General features: G+C 41.5%; 1 protein-coding gene across 1 annotated transcript in view; it reads left to right on the top strand.

The window, feature by feature from the left end:
• The first annotated feature begins 1,452 nt into the window (after positions 1–1,452).
• The window catches only part of dnajc17 (DnaJ (Hsp40) homolog, subfamily C, member 17), a 34,119-nt gene continuing 20,285 nt past the window's right edge, over positions 1,453–15,286 (top strand). The window contains exons 1-7 of the mRNA XM_030117280.1: positions 1,453–1,626; positions 9,347–9,416; positions 11,252–11,310; positions 11,633–11,720; positions 12,835–12,911; positions 13,440–13,557; positions 14,243–14,292. Of these exons, the coding sequence (XP_029973140.1) occupies positions 1,546–1,626; positions 9,347–9,416; positions 11,252–11,310; positions 11,633–11,720; positions 12,835–12,911; positions 13,440–13,557; positions 14,243–14,292 (543 nt within the window). The 5' untranslated portion in view covers positions 1,453–1,545. The remainder of the gene's footprint in view (positions 1,627–9,346; positions 9,417–11,251; positions 11,311–11,632; positions 11,721–12,834; positions 12,912–13,439; positions 13,558–14,242; positions 14,293–15,286) is intronic.

Here is a 15,286-nt window from a genome sequence, read left to right as displayed (position 1 = left end):
AAATGCAGCAGAAATGGAATAACATTAAAATGTCTGTAAAAAAACAAAAGTATCCATTCTTCTATTTTTGGTGGAGCACTGACACAAAGTGGCTCAAGCTTATTTGAGGACTGAAGTGGGCTTGACATGTCAACAAAGGCGGAGTCAGGATGCCCAAAGTATATACAACAGAGGACGATGGTTGCAAACAGTTTCTCTGGCAGGCTTCTTCTGGCTCTGTGTCAGAACCGTAACAACTGAAACAAGTTCAGAACAGCCGTCATGACATGGAGCCTGTGGTACATGTGAGTCATCCCCATCCACAAACTCTGCAGCTCACAAAACCGTTTCCAAATATAAATTGTTCTTATTTTCACAGGTAGTAGCAGGAAGATGTTCATTTTAAGCACATCTGAAAAATATGTCTGTTGAATTAGTTGAAAATGCTAAGCATTAAACTTGTATGACATTTATCTCAAGGTAAATAAACTATTTTGATGCTTGTTGATTAAAATCAAATGATTTTAAATTTGATTAGGTGTGATAATTTTTATTAAAAAAGAATAAATGAAGAAAACTTGCCCTATAGAAGTGGCTCATGTGGTTTGTGACTTCTTATTTTATTCTACAGAGAAACATCTCAAATAAGGGGACTTTTTCAAATATGATTATCATTGTCAATGTACAGTTCTTTCTACTGTTTCAAGGTTTGGTGAATGTCATTACTTGGAGTGTGCATTAATTCTGTGGCTCGATGTCCGAAAATGTGTTAAAAATGCCGAATGCAGGTCAGAATTATATCATTTACGGTATGTATTGGGTCTGTCTATTCCTGTGAGATCACACTTTGCGTTAAATATACTTGCTTCCACTCAGTATTAGTATTATACAACAGATATAGACTCACTCACAAGGACAACAGTGGCTCAATTTTCCTTCAATTTTCTGGATCACATCCTCTTTTTTTTGCATTTGAATGAGCGCCCATGGTGAAAAACAAATTGATCTTTAGAGTGAAAATCAGCTGCTTCAACATTGTGCGTGTCCTCTTAAGTATTTCACAACCACAAGTTATTACTATGTTTTGTGGCCACAGATTAATTCATTCACACAAAAAAAGCACTTCATTGCAACAATTGAGCATATCGCAGCCATTAATTTGTATTTCATTGCCATGAATTCTATGTATGTTTATGTTATTATTTGCAAATCTCAAAAAACAGAATCAGAAATACTTTATTATTATATATTTGATCATTTTTCTTTAAAGAAAATAAATAACGTTTAAATAAAAGCCTAAATTAAAAAATATATTCCCCATTGTATAAAGAAAAATAGACAAGTAAAACCATAGATGTTTGATTTTTGTAGATTTATTTATTTTAGGTCAATAGACAGTATGTCTACAATAAAAACTACATTTCCCAGGGCAGGAAGTACATCCGGGTTCAAAGCATATCACTTCCGGTATTCTACAGGAAACGCAAGCTAATAAGGAAAAATCTTTCGGAAAACGTCGTTTAATTTATTTTTCTCTGGTTACACTCCAGTGTCTCTCCAACCGAAATGTCCGGAAAGGCGAAGGAAATCCTGCAGATGGACCTTTACGGTCTGCTCGGCATCGAAAGCACCGCTACAACGAAAGAGGTGTGTGTGGAGTGGTTAGCCGCTAAAGCTAGCTGCACATCATTTGGAGTAAACAAAGCTAAGAAAGTTAATTGTGTTTGTTTACAGCTATAAGTGCACTGTGGTTGTGAATTCGTCATGTTAAATGGTGAATGACTTGCAATGATGGGCGTTAATTACAAAAACTGAAGCTGAAATGTGTCGCCTTAATTTAGTTCTGCTTTGTTTGTGCGTAAAGTGACACATTGCGCACAGCAAATGTGTTTTCCAAATATATACGAGCAATTTCCTTTGATATATTTAGGTTCTACGAGTAGTATCATTGACATTAAGACAAATAAGTGTCGAATTGTTGAATTCCTCAGCTGTCATACACACAAATAGCCACTGGGTGGAGACATTGTATCACTTCGGGTTAACAGACTGCATCAACAAACTAACAGCTTGTAACTGAGTCTGTGGCATGTTGTCAGATAAATGCACATTTGTTCATGTAAGATGAAGCCAAAGTATCTGACAAGGTGTAAATGTCATGATTATATCAGAAGTAAATCACGAATAGTTAGAGAATGCAGTAATACTATTGCAATGTGTGACGTTTGAACAATTTCTGTTAAATGCTACATCAGGTTTATTGACTTCTGTATGCCAAAGACAGCTTTTGTGTTTACAGATGTTAGTCTGAACATGGACTTTCAATCATCTCCAAAAAGAATTCAGTCTTTCCCAGCTCTGAGCAGTTCATCTCGAATTCAGCCTGTTCTCTGGAACCATTTCTCCGTGCAGTTTTCCACTGTCCACAATCCACAGGCCCGACGGGAAATCACGGTCGCTGCCAAAATGAGGGAACAAGTTAATTTCTTAATTGGATTTCAAAGTTTTTGTCCTGCCCAGAGGATTATCCTGGAGGAAGTTAGTGGTTGTGGCTTGGGCGGAATCAAGGCTTCAAAATGGAGCGAGGCTGGTTCTGTGAGGTCTGTTGATGGTCGAGAGAGATAGGTGGTTTTCTGTGTAAGCGCATCAAGTGTGGGTGGTGAAAGACCCTGAAATGAATCAAGTTTGTAAAGACAGATGTCATCAAACGGGCTACTTATTCCATCACCAGTATTGGGCCTGTTGTTTATCACAGAGAAAGGGGAAGATGCTCTTCCCAAAGCTTGTTTATGTGTGCTCTGCCACTGCTTGTAAACCACTGCCAGGATGTAGAAAAATGTGCATTCTTCATATTCTCCCGGCTCGATTTAGCATCTCTCTTTATTATCACTGCTGCCTACCTGCCCCTGTGCTTGGGTGGCAAATAAATGCCGGGTAAACAAGCATGCCGGAGCTTCGCCTTGTTTGTAATGCGAAGGGAGACATTTACAGAGGGGCTGGCCACCAGTTAAAGAGCTGTACCTACCACAGATTGCTTGGTGAAACAATGTCTGCAGCCAAGACCACACAGAATTTCTTGCGGTTTATTCAGCTCTTTAAATTTTAATGCGCCTATTACCCAAAGTGTTGTAGTGTATGCAGTAACTACATGCCTTGATGATTTACTTTCTGTCAGAGATTAAAAGGATGGGGGAATGTAATACATCGTAAGAGTTCATTTCAAACCAATGAGGTGCGTTTTCCTTCAGCGTTTGGCTGATTAGAGAAATATAGCTCAGGGATATTATTAAGGTGTTCTCATAATACTTACACAGTACCTTGAAAGATAGTGTTTATTTAGTTACCAAAAGAACAGCAGCAATACGAAACCAGCAATAATGAAAATCAGACGAGCTTAGTGTACCGTAATCATAGAATAAAGGAAAAAAAACAGGAATAAACAGAGCAAATAACTTAAGAACAGAGTATGAAATGGAAAATACTGAACTCACAGTGTAAAGTAAAATCAGCTTAATAAGTTCAAATCACACAATCCAGAGAATTATGTAATTTTGTTTGTTAAAACCAACAGGAGGCCAAGCTGCTCCAATCTGGACGAGCTGGGGATTTAGGACTTATTCCTGAGCTACAGTAGTTTTAAGGAAATGAGAATCTAACTTATTTTTCCTGGCTGGATTGAGTAACACTGCACTTTAAAGCATCTCAGTGAATTAATTTTACAAATTTATCACTATATCTTGGTGAAACCTTTGTTACTAGTGAATTTAAGAAGCTTTATTGTCCAGCTTGTTGGCTTTTCTTAGTCTGCCAGACATGTACAGACACAGAAGGTCAATCAGTGTGTTTCACTAATTTTCCTCATCACACTCGTCTTTTTTTCCCCCTCTCCTTTGGCTACGACCTCTTGTTCTCTCTATGTTCACATCCACCTCCTCTCCTGTTAATTTCGTCCTCCAGCTGATAACGTCCTGTAAATGGCCCTGCGTTGTAATTAAGCAGGATGGGCCCATGGCAGATCAGGCAGTTAATCAGCAGCGCAGGCTAGGGGCCCTACCGGAGCTGCGCTGCGGCTACACCAGGACCAGTTTGTCAACTATAATTGGCACCGAAGACTGCTGTAATGAAGACAAGATGTGGGCATGTAGTTAAAGACTGTGGGCAAGCAGGGATCCTGGTAGCACACAGTCTGTTTTTCACCAGGCACTAACCATTAGGCTACTGTTGGCCTGCTGCTGCAAGACTGTAGTTTTCCTGTGATTTACAATGATTCTTTGACAAACATGTTGGATATAGTTTGGATTTCCTACTTTTGTGTTTTCAATTGAAGTGAATGGCATGTAACAGTTTAGTATATTTGAATTTTCAGACACAAAGATGAGAAGAATCAAATTATTAATCATTGGTTCTTTATAAATTCATTTTAGGGACAAAGTTTTTATATCCTCCCCCAATTCATAACTGATTCAAGAGCCAGTCCTTAAGGGTCACGGTAAACTGCACAAAGCCAATTGCTCCAGTAATTGAATGGATTAGTTCTGTAAAAAGATGCCACTCTGTCTGAGAGCTCTTCCCCTCTTCAAAGCTTTGGTTGTTTTGGCTCCTGGTTTCTAGGATCAACACGCTGTAGGCTCTTCCAGCATCAATTATGGCTTTGCGTGTTACGGCATTGATGAGAGCAATCATGCATTATTCAGCCGAGCAGCACTGAAGGCACAGTGGAGATAAGACAATGCGAAGGATGCTGGAGGGAGTGAAGGGGAAAGGAAAAGATGAGAAGAAAGGGAGAATTAGAAGCAGGATGAGAGAAGCGTGTGCGAACTGGGCCGTAAAGTTAACCCAATGAGACATGATGAAATCCAATATCGCTGCTCACCAGAACAATCTCGATGACGACAGGTTGTTCTTGTCAGACGGCCCAACTGGAAAACCTTTGTCCTCATGACCATAAACATCTGTTGATGTGAAGACACGTTAATCTTGTCAGTTGCTCGCAAGTGATAGAGGACACAAGAAGCAGACTGGATTATTGTGGGATGTCCTCAAGGATTATCAGCGAGTTTTGTGGATTTCACCTGCTGTGATTATGAAAACCATACATGCTGTTTGGAAGAACTTAGGAAAAAATGCTGTAGCATATCGAGTTGTTCACAAGATTTTATTGCATAGATGCTTTGCAGTTTTTTCACTAGTAAGAAAGAACACACATGCACCATATCTCAACAATTACAATGAGTACAAATATGTGTTTTATCCTTGTGTCTGCCCCATTTCAACTGATAAGTCCATGTTCTGTCCAGCAATAGTGATCATAAATTCATTGGTATAGCACTATTTAAGTGCTTCACATCAAAAAAGTAGATTCAAAACCATACAATTAAAAAATAAATGGCAAATGAAACTTCAGCTTAAGACAGAATATTGTTTATACATTTATAAAAAAGTAGCTTAAAGAGGACAAACGATGAAGCTGAAGCCTGATTTTCTGCTGTCGTTCCAAGCAATGAGGTTCTTACAGACTTGGTTTTTAATCTTGTCCCGGCATCATTAACGGAGACCTTCCACAGGACCTCAGGCCACGTTTTACGTGATGGAATTAAACGTTTAGTCACGTACTGAGGCTCTGATCACATCCTCGCCCCACAAGGAAGAACTAAAATCTTGAACTTGATTCTAATGTGTGATATTCTATCCAAGGCAGGAAATCGAAAACTGGGATGAAGTGTTCTTCCTTTTTACTAACAGTGGACAGTCTGGCATAAGCATTTCGTATTCACGAGTTTGCTTATGTTCGATCCGGACAAACAGGAATATAAATGATGCAGTAATCCAAACAGGATGGAAGAAATGCAGGGATGACAGCTTCCAGGTTTCCTTGTGACATTAGAGTGTGGAGCTTAGAAAATCTGTGTAGGAGATAAAAACACGTTTGATTAAGAAATCCTTCATGAGCGGCAACTCTGCCCAACTCAGTCAATCATGTCGTAGAAGGCGGTTATTCAGATTTCTTCCAGTTCCTGAGGATTATTTGTCTTCCAGTCATAATAGAAAAGCCAGTCCAGGATTTCAGAGGCTGAGCAAAAGCAGACAACATTTTTAAGTCTCCAAGTATATACAGCTGAGGACAGAGAACAAATGTCCCTTTCAAAACATTGATAAGGCAACAGTGACCCTCCATCCAATACTGGTTCATCTTCAGGGATTGTACTTCTTCTGTTTAAGTATCTTTCTATATAGAGTGCTGTATAACATAATATAGTGTATGCCAATCTGCAATGATTGTCCCTGACTGGGATTTGTCTTCAAAAAGCAATACACAACACTGGAGACAAACGGCAAAACATGATTTGCACCACCAGGTTTTTTAAAGACTCCATGACAGATACCTGTTGCAAATCAGTTTTAATGTGAGTTTAAATGATCTCAATCAGGATCCAGTTTCAGTTCCACTGGTAAAGAATTCTTCATTTTGTTATACAGAGACTTTATGTTCACATTGGAATAGTTTTTGGTAGTAATTGTGAAAGATTTTGCAAAAACATAGACTTTTTCTAAAGGTATACTCAAGTTTTACCAAGAGACTTCATATCCTAACGTCTATAAAGCTGTTGCTGTATTTTGCCTGATTGTTGCAATGATGCAGAACCTTGAGGGACAACACTGACCTGTGAGAGTTACAGTCGGGTCCATAAATGACTCTTCTACAGTGTACAGATATCTTGCATGTGTCGATCACCTTTTTAAAAACAAATGCCTCTCAAAAATTGGACAATGTGCTGATCAGGCATACCATGACCGAGTGTGTATTATTTCCTCAGAACACAAGAGGTCTGAAATTTATTTCTAGTGTTGTATTTGCATTTGAATTCTGGGGAAATCACCTCTCAATATGTATGCTTTTATATCTGTGCCTCATTTCTTACAAAAGTTAAAGCTTCTCGCCCCCTGCAAGCTCAGCCCGACCCCTGCATTCGCTCAACATCGCACACTGTTGACTGCATTGACGTGATCATAAATGTGAGCTCCAGAGTGTGGACCGCTGTAACTCCAACACGCTATCTGATTTCAAAGAAAATACCCACTAATTAAAGCTGAAAGTCTAAACTTAGCAAAATTGAACCAAATTGTGACAGTTTTCAGCTTTTTAGCTCTTTAAACCATCACAATGGAGATACACAATACAGCAGTCAAGATAAATAAAGGCTTCGTCATATAAAAGTCATATTTACTTTCACAGGAAAATCTTTGTCACACTTAAACTTGAACACTTTCTTTATTTCTAACATGAGTGTGTGAGAGTTTCCCCACTTGGACCTGTTTCAAACTGTATGTAGATGATAATAAACCTGATCCTAACCTTGAGTCTTCACTTCCTTTTAAATTAGCAACAATTTAGAGCGATTTTGAAAGAAGTTATGATGGGGAATCACAGGGAAAATAAAAGAGAAGGACAAACTAAACAGAGAGAGGCTGAAAAGGGGATGTAGGTTTTTTTGGCCCAATAGTGAGCATATGTGTTTGGCGCCGGTCCACAGCCCTGCGTGTCAGTCTCAATCTCTAGGAAGGCTCCGTGTGCCAAGCTGCAAGACTAAATATCCCGTAATGATGTCTAGTCTCTCGAAGCCCTCTCAGTGAACCAAGTTCTCATTTACTCCTTTAACCCTAATGAAATAAAAATCCAGTCCAGACAGAAGAAAGGACTTGTGACATTTAGGAGCTGCCTGATCCACAGTAATCTCCGGGAGGTGCACAGGAGGCCTGTTGGATTCATACAGTCATGTGGAGACTGAGCTCTCGTACCTTGGACAGTGGGCGCCGGGCCTAATGTGTCCAAGTTGACCGTCATGGAGACTCATTGGAGTAGCTGGTAAAAATGGCAGGACGCTGATGGATTACACTATTCTGCTCCGTTCACTCAGGGTTGAGCTTTTAAAAAGTCGGCCCTGTATGCTTTGGCGTGCATTCTAAAGATAAAATTGTGCAAAACAACTTACGGGGGAAACACTGCACATGCCAGGAGACAAGCGCGTCCAATGCAAACGTTTCCCAGACACGGGGAATAGGAGCTCCCAGCTTTTTTGTGGCCCGTATAACACACGGGCAAGAGGCTGATTTGCACCGAGGGGGGGCTGGGGGGGGGGGTTGCAGTGGATGAAAACATGCAGAACGCTGGCATTGCTGATTGAGATGGGTGAGAAAGCGCATGTCACTGGCTGTGTTTTGGCTCGGATGTATGAGAGGATGTATGTGCCAAATTCTTAGCATGCAATGTGTATACTGTGCAAGCATGTGTTTTTGAGGTTGTGTGCAAAAGGCCTGAGCGCTGCACTCTACAGCCCCCTCTGGTCTCCATGGAAAGTTTTCGTGCTTCCTCTCTTTTGCCAAAGAAGCAGACGCCTAATGAAAACCACCTTGTCATTAACTTGTCCCGAGAAGGACCAACGAACGGTTGACATTCCACGCAGTGACCCACGGTGAAGAAATCAGCTATAACTAAAAGAATGATTTGACATTATGGCACTCCAGAGCATTGTTTAGTTTGTCCTCCTCTGTTTGTCAGGCTTGTATGTGTCTGGAATATTTTGTTTAATCTATTCCAACATTCAGTAAAAGATGTAACCATTGCAGTTCACTCATTTTGGTTTGGTGGGCCATGCAGCTGAGGTTGATCTCAATGGGACCCGTCCAGAATGAGGATAGAGTATCAATTTATTTTTTATGTGCTTGTATAAATAAACATGTATAAATCTTGACAACTCCAAGTTTTTCCTTGGTGTTAGTACAAAGATGTACAAATCCAAAAAAAAAAAAAAAAAGTTGACAATCAATGAAGTCTTCTTTACAAAATCTTCAGTAGACAACCTGGTATTCCAGTTTTGGCCCCTAGGCACTTTGTTTGACACCCTTGGAAAAACCCTGAGCTGTAGCGTAGGCCGCACTCCTCTCGCTGGCTGGCATCCTGCCTGAAATAGTTTTGGATCCTTGTTTGAACAATTCCCCGTGGCCTGTGTGCCACAGTGGTTGGACACTATTACAAACCCGTCAGATTGACACGAAGCAGAGCGTCGGCTCAGGTGCTGATTTGATCCAAACAAAACAATCCCAAACTGTGATTCAGACGCAGCCCACATGCCACCTCCAATGTTCCACTTTTTATCGTATGTTCAGCAACATCAGTTTGTATTCAGGCTAAGTTCTTCAGTCCAGAGATGGCGGGATAAAGGTAATTGATATTGAAAGCAAGAATTATGCTTTTACATATATGCCAAATGCTGTCCTCAAGTGCTTGATTAGTTGTCTCTTTTTCCTCATCACCATTTTCCAATTCTTTGTGGGAAAAAAAAAGATGTTTTTCTGCTTTTTGCTCCAGATCAAGAAAGCTTATCGGCAGAAAGCTTTGACATGCCATCCAGACAAGAACCCAGACAACCCGAGAGCAGGTAAGCCAGCCAGTTATTGTGATCAATCATGTTTTTGTCTGCATGTTGTCTGCAGTCGGAGCCAGAAACCTCGAGACTTTGGTTTCTGGAGAATTCTTTCAGTCAACTATGACATTGATTCTCAAGCTGTGGTACAAGCACACCAGTTTGCCAACTTCCTCTGATGGTACCCACATACTTGAGAGATGAAGACATGCTGCAGCTTGAGAATGTGAATTTAAATGTTTGCTTTACTGCTACTGCTTTGTGCGGTGTGGCTGAGGTTGGCAAAAAGGCTCAGAATTCCTCATATTAGGAGTAAAGCTGTCTCCTTTGTGAACTGTCTGCAGCTAATTGGGTGAATTTCCCGCTACTGGATGTTCAGGTTGCTCATAGTTGTGGTACTTGGAGACCTTAATATTTTCTCAGGTGTTATGCAATGTAAACTGCTTGAGAACCGCAGAACTATGATGATCAGGCTTCGGCTTCAAAACCGAATACTTCAGAGACGCTCTGCATGGGGTAAAATGTCCCAGACAGCCAAGCCACAGTCCACTCTCACAAGAGTTTTCATAACCAGACAAGAGCAGCCAAACATCCCCACGCACCACTAACACCACCAGCGTTTCCACACTCCATCCTCCATAAGTTCACGAGTCCCTCCGCAGTCTGCTGCCAACCAGCATGTCAACAATTAGGACCAGGAAATCTCAATGTAGCTTTTTGTCAATAAGGAGAAAAAAGCACCTTGGACAAAAGACTGGCCACGAGGTATGTTTTTCAAGTGAGGTTTATGTGGTTGCTGGATGGTTCAGACAATTCTTGATTATGTCAGGAAGGAAGAAAAAAAGAAGAAGAAGAAGAAGAAAAAAACTGGGAAATTGGTAGGGCTGGGAGGTTGAGAGGGATAATACAAAAGCAGGGGGTCGGTTTCCCAGAAATGGAAAAGAAGTGGTTTGGAGGGCCTCAACACTTGAACCCGCGCACAGACAGACTCGGTCTCTATCGCACGAGAGCCCAGCAAGTATTGGGACTCGCTCACCCCGTAGGGGAAGGTTTGTATGCATGTAAGAGGTGACTCCGGGGTCACATTTCTTCACTGACTGAGGACACCCCCCCCCCCCCCCCCTACTGTCCCTCATTTTCTGTGTTGTGACACCCGGAGCTGCCTAGTGGGCATGGCAGGTCTCCCCCCATGTTGGATTTCATTCCAGCCTATTATTTGCGTGTAGGTAACCTGAGCACCTCTGCTGGCAGCGCGATCTCCAGAGCCTTCTGCGAGTGTGCACTGCCAGTCCCCACAGGGAGTAACACAATCGCTCTGCTAGGCCTCCCATAAGTGAATGATTAAGCCTGGCGAGTATAGTGCAGCAGTGTGCCGTTCGGAGGAGGAGGAGCTGGAGCTGGAGGGGATTGTGGTCTCCCAGTGTGCATTTGTCCGTGTGTGTTGGATGACAACCGGGGTAGTGATGATTGTGGCCGTGGCTTTTAAATGGAAGATGGATGTCGGGGGAGGCTGTGTCATTGGAGGAAACAGGTTTCGTGAGACCCGTGGCAAAAGTTAAAGCATGAAATGTCTGAAGCCCCCGAGTCCCAGCGGTCGCTTGAAGAGTTCATGCACGTAATGCCCCGTTGGCCCAATTAGCCAGTAGATGTTCTTCTCTATCTCCTCATGTCAACATCACTTTTTTTTTATACTTCAGAGCAAGCTGTTTCTGTTTATTTATTCGTTTATTTTTTTAGTACAAATTTATGGTTGAAGATCTTAACTCCCATGCAAACGATAGTTCCATAAACCTTGATGTCTGTGTGCTCAGTTACTGAATCTTCATCCTCATTTCATTTCTTTCTCCTAGCGGAGCTTTTCCACCAGTTGTCTCAGGCTCTCGAGGTGCTCACAGATGCTGCTGCTAAGGTAAGAACACTGATTCTTTTCAACATGTCATAAATATACGAGAGCTTTTCAAACTGTGGGAGGAGAACGAACCATTTTGCTCTGCGCCCTTTATTTTAAAACAAACTCTTAAATTAGTCTCAATGACACAAGAAATTTATCTTATTTTGCACTTGTTTTGTATTGTAATGATTTATTCTCAAAAGTTTAAGGGAAAAGGAAGCATGTTGGGAAAAGGGATTCCCCTGAACCCTCACATTTTCCCTGCAACTTGGTCGCACTTTGAAAATGAGCGAAAGCGCACTTTTCCCTGCAGTCTGATGTGATGAGATTCTGTTTTTAGGCTGCCTATGACAAAGTCCGCGCTGCCAAGAAACAAGCAGAGGAAAGAAACAGGAAGCTTGACGACAAAAGGAAGAAAATCAAGCTTGGTGAGCCTGTATTTATTTTTCATTATTATTTCTAAGCCGGCAGCGACCATGATTCCTTTCCTGCAATCTTTGCACCTGCATTACTAAAAACTGATGTCTTATAATCGCACATCCAAACCAGGACAAAGAGACTCAGCATCTGGAAAGTATTCAGCACTTCACTTTTTCCACATTTTGTCACGATGCAGCCTGATTTCAAAATGAATTAGATTAATTTCCCTCACTTAAAAGTCTACACTCAGTACCCCACAATTACTTCTTTTTTTTTTTTTTTAAAGCACTGTCTGTAATTACAGCCTTGAGCTGCTATTGAGTATAAAGTTACTTGTTTTTAGGTTCTTTCTCTGTGCAGAAGCTCTTCAGCTCCATCAGTTTGGACTGGGAGCGTGAGTGCACAGACGTTTTCAGATCTGTTCAGCGATGTTGAAGTCCTGACCCGGGCTGGGCCACTCAGACACATTCACAGTTTATTGGCCGTGTGTTGGGTGCTGTTGTCCTGCTGGAAGAAGAACACTCATCCTTCTGTGAGGTCCAGAGCGTTCTAGAACAGGTCGTCATCAATAACGTCTCGGTACATTGTTGCAGTCGTCTTTTTTTTTTTTTTTTTCCCCCTCGACCTCGACTCGCCTCTCAGTTTGTGCTGCCAATATTCATCCCTGTTCTCACGATGCTGTCGCCGTCATGCTTTAATATAAGTATGTTGTGGAACAGGTGATGAGTGCTTCCTGATTTCCTCCAGACATGATGCTTGGCACGGAGGTCAGAGAGTCCGTCTTTGTTTTATCAAACCGCAAAGTTTTGTTTCTCATGATCTGATGGATGTTCAGTTGCTTTCTGGTCATCTGCAGGTTGGATCTCATCTGCTTTTAAGTGCTTTTTCGTGGTTAATATGTGTAGAATTTTGAGACGGAAATGATTTTAATTCTTTTTTTCAAAAAAGTAGAAAAAAACTCCCAAAATATTTAAAATGTGCTCGAAAATCTCCATGAACTGTCACTTTGAAATGAAATAAGAGGCTGTTAAAAATACCACTACATTGTAATCCTTTGTTGAAAAGAGGCTTGGTGTAAGTATATTGGCGATGTGTGTGTCTACGTGTGTGTTACCGTCACAGACTTGGAGGCCAGAGAGCGACAGGCAGAAGCACAGAGCCAGGAGGAGGTGCAAATCACCAGAACACTCGAAGAAGAGGTAGGACGATTTTATAGAACCCACATGACAAATGATACACTTCCGCACCTCGCCAGTGGAAAGCACAGAAGATTCAGGTTATTAATTCCTCTGTACGGCAGCTGTGTGTTGGGAACGCGGTATTCCAGAGCACCCAGGTGCTTCTCTTCTGTTTTTCGTCAAATTCTCCCTCCTGATTGAATTGAAACCATCTATAGACTTGGGCCAAGAACAAAGGCTCTGTCCGGGACAACCTGCTTTTGCAGACATGTCCTAATTATCAGTAAGCCCCATTAGGTGATGTTGTATGACCTGACGAACTTTGATCGGCGCGCCAGTGATAAATAAAAGCGCCGCACATACCTCTGAGCTGAGTCTCTGTCTCTGCTCCGTATGCCTAATGCATGTAAAGTCGGAGCGATGATGACCGATAGGTGGCGCTGCTCCATTCTCTTCTGTTATTAAGGGCATCAGATGCATTTTTTTTGGTGTTACTCAAAACCCGCTTGCTAATCAGTGCATTTCACCCTCACTGCCCGCCTCTGCAAGATCGCACGCCTGAGGGAGGAAGGATCCAGACAGCTTGAAGAGGAGCAGAGGCTCATCAGAGAGCAGATCCAGAGGGAACGAGAAGAGCAGCAACAAACGGGAACCTACAGTCAGAGAAGTACGTCTGCGTCCAAGCGCTCGGCCAGACCAATCTGTGTCCGTCCATGACTGCACAACTCAATAAATTCACTTTTTTTTTTTTTTTTTTAAACCTCGGCTGAGTGAATCCCCATGATTCCCCCGCCATCACGCTGCCAAGCCGACCGCAGCAGCCACCAGGCACCCTGTGGTTCACCAAGTATTATTCACATAATAGATATTAACAGAAACTGAACTTATATTTGAAGAGGTCTATTTTAACTCCTTGGCAGTAAAAAATATCTTGGCAATATAGCAGAGGAATGCCAAGCACACACACTCACACACACACCGAGTTGTCTAACAAGCCTTTACCCCCCCCTTGATACTATTTTTGCATTGAGCAGGATGGAAGTGTGTATTTTTAAGAGAAGCACCGAGTCTTGGCCTGAGCATACACTCCTTTTTGTGGCCGGACAATTACTCATGCATAGTCAGCACATCTTCCATTTGCACGCACGCAATCCTCCCCCGGATCAGCCCGCTGTCTGCAAGCGAGCGCCATATATTCAACATGTGACAGCCATTTTAACATTTGCTGTCCATCTCCGCATAGTCCCCTGACTGCCGTCTCGAGAAGCATATTTCAACAAAACAGTTGCGTCTTTGTCTGTCCACCTCTGTCTCCTCTCCTCCCAACGATTTTTTCCTTCTGTTTTTGTCAGTCTCAGGAGTGAGGACATGTTCCAAAAGCAGTGTAACCCCCAAATTGAAGGTAAGCTTCTCAAATGTTATGTTTTTTTCCTATTAAGAGACACCGGGGATGATGGCTAATGCGTTTGGACTTTAAATCTGCTTTTAAAATTTGATTGCCATCTTGTACAGAGTTATTCCCTGATGCTAATTTGCTCAGTTAGAAAAGCAAACCGCAGACTGGCGGAGTCAAAAAAGTCTCAATCATGCGTGTGAGAACGATTATTTTGTTACATTTTAGACACTTAGAATCCAGAAGAGTTTAGATGGCAGCATTTTCGTGCATTTTAATTGCAGCTGTAAACTCAATACTGCCCCCTACAGTGCGGCTGAGGAATTAATAGCCTCGCCTGCAGTTTAATGTCTTTTACTGATGCGATTCAGGCCTTGAAAGATTTTTGAAAGATGTTATTTTAACAATCGGAGAACTTAGAAGAAACCTAGGGTGAATAGTGATGTCTGACATGCACAGTGATGATGAAAATATCCATTTTTGTATTGTCCACTTGAATTCATACAATGTTGTTTCAGTTTATCATTTTGCTAAGCAATCGCATAAAAGAAATGAATTGTTCCAGGACAAACGTCTTTAAGTCTTGCTGTCTGTACATGGATTACTGGAGATTATTTCCTCTGTCTTTTTTGTAAATATTGGGTTTTTTTACGACGGACTAGTAGTGCTTACAATGAAGATCTGTCCTTTTGAACTGATGCTGTATTCAATTCTAATTGATTAAGACATTCCCGAAAAACTGTAATAATGGTTGTCAGACACATCACTCACTAAACATGAATCAGTACTGTTCCTTTGAGATTTCTGGCATTTCGAAATCCTCTCCATAAATGTTAACAAATAAAACTTAAAGATCAATTTCCTGTTAGTATTACCTTTATATGGTTCAGTAAGCATCTTAATCAGGCTCAGTGTTTTCTCTCTAATAGTTCTAAGGTTTGTTTTTTCAAGCGGAGTCGTAAGTGCTCTTCTGATTATGACAGCTCCTTCATTTTCGCCGCGC

Source organism: Salarias fasciatus, chromosome 19 (genome assembly GCF_902148845.1).
Source record: "Salarias fasciatus chromosome 19, fSalaFa1.1, whole genome shotgun sequence".
Lineage (NCBI taxonomy): Eukaryota > Metazoa > Chordata > Actinopteri > Blenniiformes > Blenniidae > Salarias > Salarias fasciatus.
This window is presented reverse-complemented; position numbering and strand designations above follow the sequence as displayed.